This window comes from Anoplophora glabripennis, unplaced genomic scaffold (assembly GCF_000390285.2).
Source record: "Anoplophora glabripennis isolate ALB-LARVAE unplaced genomic scaffold, Agla_2.0 scaffold2375, whole genome shotgun sequence".
NCBI lineage: Eukaryota > Metazoa > Arthropoda > Insecta > Coleoptera > Cerambycidae > Anoplophora > Anoplophora glabripennis.
The window spans coordinates 1,795-10,442 of NW_019418452.1; the positions used below are offsets into that span (position 1 = coordinate 1,795).

Genomic DNA, 8,648 nt, shown 5'->3' on the forward strand with positions numbered 1-8,648 from the left:
CTAATTTTCGTCAATTTCTTCGTGAAGTTCGGAAGTACCAACCCAACAGATTTCCAGCCTCAGATCAGTAATGAGGTTATGTTATTGGAATATGTAAACAATTGTGTGGCGTCGTACTAGTTTTCCATTATGTTTACTGATTTGTTACTTACAAACACTAAGATTTATATAACATGTGTCAAAACGGTACCGCTGTTGTATCACTACACTTATGAGTGGAAAGGTGACATCTTTGAAATTTATTTGCTTCTTTGATTCGTTGGTAGAACTGATTCATGCGTCAAAAAACTTGACAAAGTCTGTAGCAGTGTAAAACCACACTGTTTACCAATAAATTCATGAATTAATTCATGAAGAACTTCGTCAATTTATTGATGAATAAATTGTCAATGTAAAACAGCTTTTACAAAACCGATATACACAAAATCAAGAGGAAGTAAATAACCAAATGTTAAATCAAGGAATTATCACAATATCAAATTCACCTTAGTCATCACCTTGGTCCCAAAAGAGTCAGACGCCTCCGGAAAACAGAAACGTCTTGACTACAGAAAATTCAACAAATAGTAGGAGATAAACATCCTCTCAAATATTTCTGACTTATTAGAACAATTAGGCAAATGAAAAAATTCTACCGCAGACTGAAAACTCACCTTCAGTTTGGTTTTGAGGTCAGTGATGTAAGCTTCTCTTTTCTCCGTGTGGAGCTCCATTTTCTGTTCCAGAGCATCGCGTGTAGCAGCTATGAATTGACTAGTCTGTTCCTCCTTCTTGCGGGACGCTTCTTCGATCTTCACCATTTTTGCCGATAGAGCTGCGATTTTGTTGGATTCCAATTGCTGTAACAAGAGGACAAATCGTGATTTGCGATTTTTTGACGAAAGATATTGCGAGTACGGACCTGGCGGCGTTCCTCGGCCGCCTTGAGCTTCTCTTCGATGTCCTGGACGGACATGCTGCTTTTGGGGGAGAGCTGCTTCTTGGGAGGAGCTGTCTTGACCTCCGGCTCGCCGAGGATGACCTCGTAACGCAGGCCGCCCCTGGTCTTCTCCTGGCACCTGACCTCGGTCGCTGCGAAGGCAAAAAGACCGTATAAATACCGCTAAAGCATGTCGTTACACTACAAATACACGTAAGCCAAGCCGCGTAAAATTAGTTGCACGTAAAAACAATTAAAAATAACTATTAATATAATGACGACGAAGATTAGTAGGATTATTAATGCTTTGCTGATAAATGTGTTCTCTTGTGGTCGCAGTAGCATATCCTTTTTACTTTTTCCAAGTATAAAACGTTCCACTATTAGTTTATACAAATATTTGTAGGCCCACACAACAAACTTAAAGTTATATCTAATGAAATATTTCTTGGTGTTCACATATTTTTTATGAATTTACACTAAGATGTCGTGAAAAAAAGGAAAAGATAAGAACTTTAAAAAACTAATTTGCGAAAGAAATAAAATCTTGCCTTCTACATTTACCATACAGGGTGTCTACGGTATACCTTTATACACGCAAAAATATCGTTTTAAAGACTTATTTTTTATTTTCGGGGAAAAACATATTCATGTAATTGATAACTTCCACGAAAAATTTCTTAATACTACAAACTACGAAATAGTATTTGTTTTTGTAAACACAATACATATTACATAATATTTTCGTTGCGACATAAATTATTCACGTTTGACAGTTATTTTGCATAATTAAAGGGTGGTTCTCTTCTCCCACTTTACAGGCACATTCATAAAAACTTCCGCAAGCCACCCCATCAATTTAAGTCAGTGTAAAGAGGAAGTGGCAAAATTGAGGAAAAACGGCAAACTCAACGACATCATTATTTAGAATGAACTGTTCCGTCGCAACGGAAATTATGAAAGACAAAAAATATATAACCTTGTTCATATAAAGGGTGTTTTCTAATTCATGTCTATGTATATTCGAAATACCCGGAAAAATCGATATCATTTTATCAATGTGGGGAATTTTTTTCTTAAAAATATAGACTGAACTTCAAAATTCTTTTTTTACTCTGTCTAGCCATTATTTGTTTAAAAAATACGAATTAGCCTTTTTTCTAAATTTTTTTTTTCAATCGCATTTTTAATAAACAAATAAACTTTTTTCAAAACTAATTATTCAATTCGTCGAAAAATTTTACCCAAATTTAGATATACAAGGCGAGTGATTAATAATGGTACACAACTTAATGGCAAATTGTTAACGTCGAAATACATGTAGCGATTGAGCCAAACATGCCTTAGTCAATTGTAGTTCCTTTTCGTTCTACAGGGTGTTAAAGTTGAAAAATTATTTTCGATTTTTTGCTATATTTTAAGTATGTATGGACCGATTATTTTGAAAATTTGTAGTTTTACGTTTTTTGAGGTTATACTGTCTTACCAACGTAAACATATGTGCAACTTTTTGTATTTTACAATTTTCAATTTTTTAACTAGAAATTATTGAACTACGTTCAATTCTAACTAAAAAAAGTGTACTTGTTACAAATCGACAAACTCAACCGTTTTCGAGATACAGACGTTTTAAGTTTTTGAGATTCGTATACCTTACTATACTATAACACTCTGTGGAACGAAGCAACAATTGAGTAAGGCATGTTTAGTTCAATCGCTATATTTTGGCGTTAACAATCTGCCATTCATTAAGCTGTGTATAATTATTAATGACTCACCCTATATACAATAATGTAATTTATGGGTATATACAAAAATGTAGTCCGGGACGCCGAAACTGAGAGAGGTTATTCTTTGAGACAGTGATGCCTGACCAGCGCCCGAATAAGGTCGATTATTATATCTGTGTGTTAGCTGAAATATATTTGTTTAATGATTTGTGAATTTGGGAGTAATATGCCATACTCGTTTATGTTTTTGAAAACCCCAGGGCATGCCACGTGTTCCCAGTCTTTATGGCTGTGGTTCCTTCAAAGTGTGCCTCGTAAGTTCTACGGGGTCTTACATGCTATATACGTTGTTTTCGTTAACAACTAATCAAGACATCCGATTCCAAAATCCCAATTCGCACTAGTGTGACCTTCAAGGTGGCCCGCCCCAAATGTGACCTTTGAGGGTTAAGTATTTTTATTATACATTTTAATTATATTATTGTGTTACTGCACTTATATCCTGTTATTTAATATTTCCTGTAATTGGAAATATCTCTAATAGCTGTTTTACATTGACAATTTATTCATGAATAAATTGACGAAGTTCTTCATGAATTAATTCACGATTTTATTGGTAAACAGTAAACAGTGTCGTGTTTTTCACTGCTACAGACTTTGTCAAGTTTTTTGACGTATGAATCAGTTCTACAAATGAATCAAAGAAGCAAATACATTTCAAAAATGTCACCTTTCCACTCATAATTGTAGTGATAAACAGCGGTACCGTTCTGACACATATTATATAAATATTAGTTTTTGTAAGTAACAAATCAGTAAAAACAATGCAAAACTAGTACGACGCCACACAATTATTTACATATTCCAATAACATAACCTCATTATTGATCTGAGGCTGGAAATCTGTTGGGTTGGTCCTTCTGAACTTCACGAAGAAATTGATGAAAATTAGAACATGCTCTAATTCGTCAAGAACTTGATGAATAAATTCATGAAGTTAATTGACGGCAGATTTGGTGCATTACACTTGTCCAATTTCTTGATGAAGCGACTTCATGAATTAATTGATCAATAAATTGTCAATGTAAAACAGCTATAAGAATTTTAAAATTCCGTTACTCCTATAGTGCCACAGAAGAGAGAAAAATCTATTCCTCTTTAATACGGTTGGCTTGCTCTTGCTCCAGGTTACAGTTCTTTATCCTTTTAAACATTATTTATAGAAATATAGAATTAACTTCTATTACACTTATATCATGTAAAATAGTGAATTATGAAAATTTTTTGTACAATTTACTGAAAGAAAAATTGATAACTGCAAAACAAGCAACTGCAACGAAAAAAATTCAATAAAACTTGTGCGAAATAATCTATTGTTGGTATAACACTTTCTCATCGGTAGAGAAATGCCAAACCAATTTAGGAAACTCTGGAGTAATGTTTTTACGACGCACCCAACAGCCTTCGTGCTGGAACCAGATGGTCGCGGGCGGCGGAATAGCCGCCTCCCGTCGTTCCTTCATACTCCCCGACATGATCCCTTGACACGGGCCCGTTCCGCAGAGCAGATGACGCTTTCTCTTTCCTCGCGGCACTCCCGGAGCGCCGGGTGACGTCACACGGCGGCGTGTTCGAGGTAATGGCGGAGGCGCCGGTAACGCGGCGTGTTTTCCACACAGACTTCCCGGCTCCGGCCCGAGGGGGATCGATACGGCTCCAGGCAACCGCCCGCGCTGCCATCAATTGTTGATGAGGTCCCCGGAGAAATATTCGGGGCCCCGCGTCCGCCGACTTCGGTTATTTATGCGGGGTTTACTGTCTCGTCAAAATACACCTCCCGGCATCGTCTGGTGAGCCGCTACACCGAGCAACGCTTTTATATACTTTTTTTCCAGGAGAAAAGAAAGTACACTCTATGTTTATTAAATATTTTCCAGAAACGAAGAGATTAAAAGCACTCAAAGCATTTGTGACGAATATTTCGTTGCAAATACTCGCATAAACTTCGAATATGCTAAAATATTCAATTGAAAAAAAATAAGTAAGCAGAAATCTATGAGTAATTTTTTTAATATTCCTATTTATTCCTATGTATTCCATACATGAGTTATGAAAGCATTGTGCTGAATATTCATTGCAAATATTCGCATAAGCTTTGAATGTTTTAAAATATTAAGTTTACAAAATTATAAAGAAATTAAGTTGGCGAAAATATCTATCTGAGATTGTTTTTTATTTTAATATATTTCTACTTCGCATTCTGGAAATGAGCCAAAAAAAGCAATGTGACGAATATTTCACTGCAAATATTCGCATAAACTTAAACTATTTGAACATATTCGATTTAGAGAACTGGAAACAAGTAAACGAAAATATCTGAGTAAAATTGGCTCACAAAAGCATTGTGACGAATATTTCACCGGAAGTATTCAAACAATAATTCGATAATTTGGTATAGGCAACTTGGAATAATCAAGTTCGCAGAAGTATATGATTTGTTTTTTACTCTATATACGAGTCATAACTTTGTGACTTCATTGCAAGTATTCGCATGACTGAAAATTTTAATTTATTAATTTAGGAAACTGGAGACAGTCAAGTTAACAAAAAATATGTGTGAAATTGACCTTACTATTTCGTAATCTATAAATGAATCACAAAAGTTTTGTGTCGAATACTTCACTGTGTAATCTTCAAATATTTTAGAATATTCGATTTAGGAAAATGAAAAATTTTAAGTCAGCATAATTGTCTTTTTTATTATCCTTCCATTTTGCGAGCTAAGTCGTAAAAGCATTGTGACGAATATTTCACTGGAAGTAATCACATAATCATCGAATATTTGAAAATATTCGGCATAGTGAACTTGTAACAATCAAGTTAGCAGAAATATCTGTAAATATATTTTCAATTATTTCATTTTGTACTCTATAGATGAGCCGTACAAACAATGTGACGAATATTTCACTGTAAGTATTTATAATTTTGAAATTTTTATCACATTCGGTTTAGATAATTGGAAACAATCAAGTAATCTTTTCTATTATCCTTCTATTTCATAGTCTATAAATCAGTCGCAAAAGCACTATGTCGAATATTAACTGCGTAAATTTCGAGTATTCGATGTAGGAAACAGAAAAACATGAGTTAGCACAAATATCTAAGATTGTCTTTTTTATTATCTCTATTTCGCACGCTATGCCTACATGAGTTGCAAAAGCATTGTGATGAATATTTTACTGCAAATATTCACTTAAACTTGGAATATTTTAAGATACTCGATTAAGCCAACTAGAAAAAATCAAATTAACAGTAATATCTGAGACTGTCTTTACTGTCTGTTTATTTTGTATTCTATAAATAAGATGCAAAAGTATTGTGACGAATATTTCACATGGTAAACACTGAAGATGATGTATGAGATTATCTTTTGTACCTTTCTATTTTGTACTCTATAGATAGATGAGTTATTAAAGCATTATGACGAATATTTCACTACAAATATTCGCATAAACTACGAATAATTTAAAATATTCGACTGTCTCGAGGGTTGTTTTATAACCCACACCTTGTTGGTGATCAGAATTAAGAGGTCGCTGTAGAAAATTTATGAACTCCGCCAAATATATCATAAATGAGTCAGCCTCTCGACAAGGCCCGACCCAATATCCATCTATTAATAAATTTCAAATACGAAAACCATCCCGTTAAAAATTCCAAAGGTCATAAATCAACCCACATCGATTTCCACGGCGTAGGCAATGTCAAGGGCTCGTGTCGAGATAATAAAAAAAACCGAAGCAAGTCTCTAATTAGGTAAGTAGTAGGAGATAACGTCAACAAACAAGCCCCTTAACGCTTAGCGGACGCGTATTCAGAAGTTGCGCGAAAAGCAATTTCGCTAATGCACATTTACATGTGTACCGAGCATAATTGAGTATGAAATTCACCATTAGGTCACACTGTTAGGCGACGATTAGTATAATAGGGTGCCGTCAAAATACCGGAAAGAAAATAAAAACACAGACCGTCTGACGCGATAAGGTTCTGCGAAAAATGCGCTGGAATAATGAAATTTCCACAAAATCCATATTTGGAGCGGTTCCAAGCAACTCTCAATGGATTTTTGCAATAAACTAGGCGAAATAGATATGAATTATGTATTTGACCGAAAATGTAAAGAACATTATTAAATACACGTTCAATAATAGCAAGTTATATTACCTATATAAAGGGGGAGTGAAGTTTCTTTTTATAATTATATATATCCCAACAAAAAAATTCCTATGAGATTCTTTTTAAGTGAAATGCATTTGAAAACCCCTTCACTATGCCGTAGTTTAATATGCAATAATTGAAAAAATGAGGAATTTTCGTAATTAATACCTAAACATCAATTTTAGACAGTTAAATTTAAAAAAATGTTCATCTTCTTGCAACAGCATCGTTTTCTCCTGACAAGAAGTAGGCTCTAACCATATCAACCCTTTCTTGAATCGTACTAAAACATAAACGTAACAGAATGAAGAAGTAATGTCGTATTTGGGCGTACCCGTTTTGCAAAATTAACATGGCAGTTTATTTTTTACCCGTTTGCCATCCCGTCACATCATGCCAGGTGTGAAATCAACTAGCAGTAGCGGCATTTCAGAGACGGCAATATAGCATCGGATTCTGTTTAAATTTAAACTGATCACGATTTCATTTTGTTGCTGTTTTATTTACTGAGGATTAATCTCGTATAGTTAGCAAAACTACAAAACTAGAGATTATTTGATACTATTATTTGTAAAAAAAACTGACCCACCACTTAAATTTACACCCCGTACAAATCGTAGCAAACAAAATATTCAAGAAATAAATATTGCCGAAACAATGAAAGAATTGTTTTTGTAATTTTATCTGTTAAACTTTATGGAATGATTATTAAAAAAGTGAAGATCTCTGGAAAAGAAAATAATATTGCCAATTATGGGTCGTGTTTCTAAGACCCCTTAAGGAAAAATTTGAGGTCGACATTGATGTGTGTCAAACCTGGATCCGCAATGCGTCTAGACAATTTCAGCTTTTAAGACAGCTGTGTGGTATTTATGGCAGAGTGCCACACGAAAATTCCCTCGAGCCTTGAATTTCGTTTTATTTCTATTTTCTGATAGATCGTTCCGCTGTCGATGATATTCCGTTAAAACTTCCAGAACAGAGACGTTCTCACGCAAAGTTTGACCATCTTCTCCGCAGTGTGAAAGGGGTAATATTTATTACGTTCTTTGCTACGGAAAAACGCAATAAATTTAAACAATTATGCCGTGACTTAATGGGACAATTATTCAAATAGGATTCCGATAATAAATTGGCAATTTTATCAAAATAAAAAAGAACAATCGTAACCTATGAAGTTACACGAACAGGCATAATATTTATAGATTTTGGGCCATATTTAATGTGATTTATATTTTTATTCAAATATGACGTAATACACGTGGTATACCTTATTAAAAAATGTAATTTCATCAAATAATATCTCGCAAACACAATTTTTATTTGTTCTAGTTTTTAGGTCATTCAATTAATTTTGCAGATTCAATAATAACGAAGTTAATCATTGTGGGAATTTAATTTGGATCACCCTGTACTACACAACTCCCTTTTCCGGCAATTTACAGATATACCACCGAGGCCTGCGATATTTCCATTTTCCGGACAGATATTATTCGTCCGGGGGTTGTTTTTAGACCGGAAGTTTCAGGTTAAAAAATACATCCGGTATATCTGCCCCCATTTGACAAAGCGGACTTGAAGTCAGAATAACACCAATGCCGTTTTCAATTTTCTTTTTATTGGAACGGAACCGAAAAATTTAAGCATATACATACAGGGTGAGTCAGTTTTTTGTTGTAGGATTTTAACAGTTGATAGAGATTCATTTTTTAATAAGAAAAGTTCCTATAAACGTAGGTCTTAGAACGCTTCGTTTGTGAGATATAGGGTGTTGAAAACAA

General features: G+C 34.4%; 1 protein-coding gene across 1 annotated transcript in view; it reads right to left on the reverse strand.

Moving 5' to 3' along the window:
• Positions 1–485: 485 nt before the first annotated feature.
• Positions 486–8,648, reverse strand: part of LOC111692643 — a gene marked incomplete at its 3' end in the record, with an annotated part of 11,328 nt that continues 3,165 nt past the window's right edge. The window contains exons 3-5 of the mRNA XM_023456714.1: positions 902–1,071; positions 654–839; positions 486–545 (exon numbers count right to left, since the gene is read on the reverse strand). Coding sequence (XP_023312482.1) covers positions 486–545; positions 654–839; positions 902–1,071 — 416 coding nt within the window. The remainder of the gene's footprint in view (positions 546–653; positions 840–901; positions 1,072–8,648) is intronic.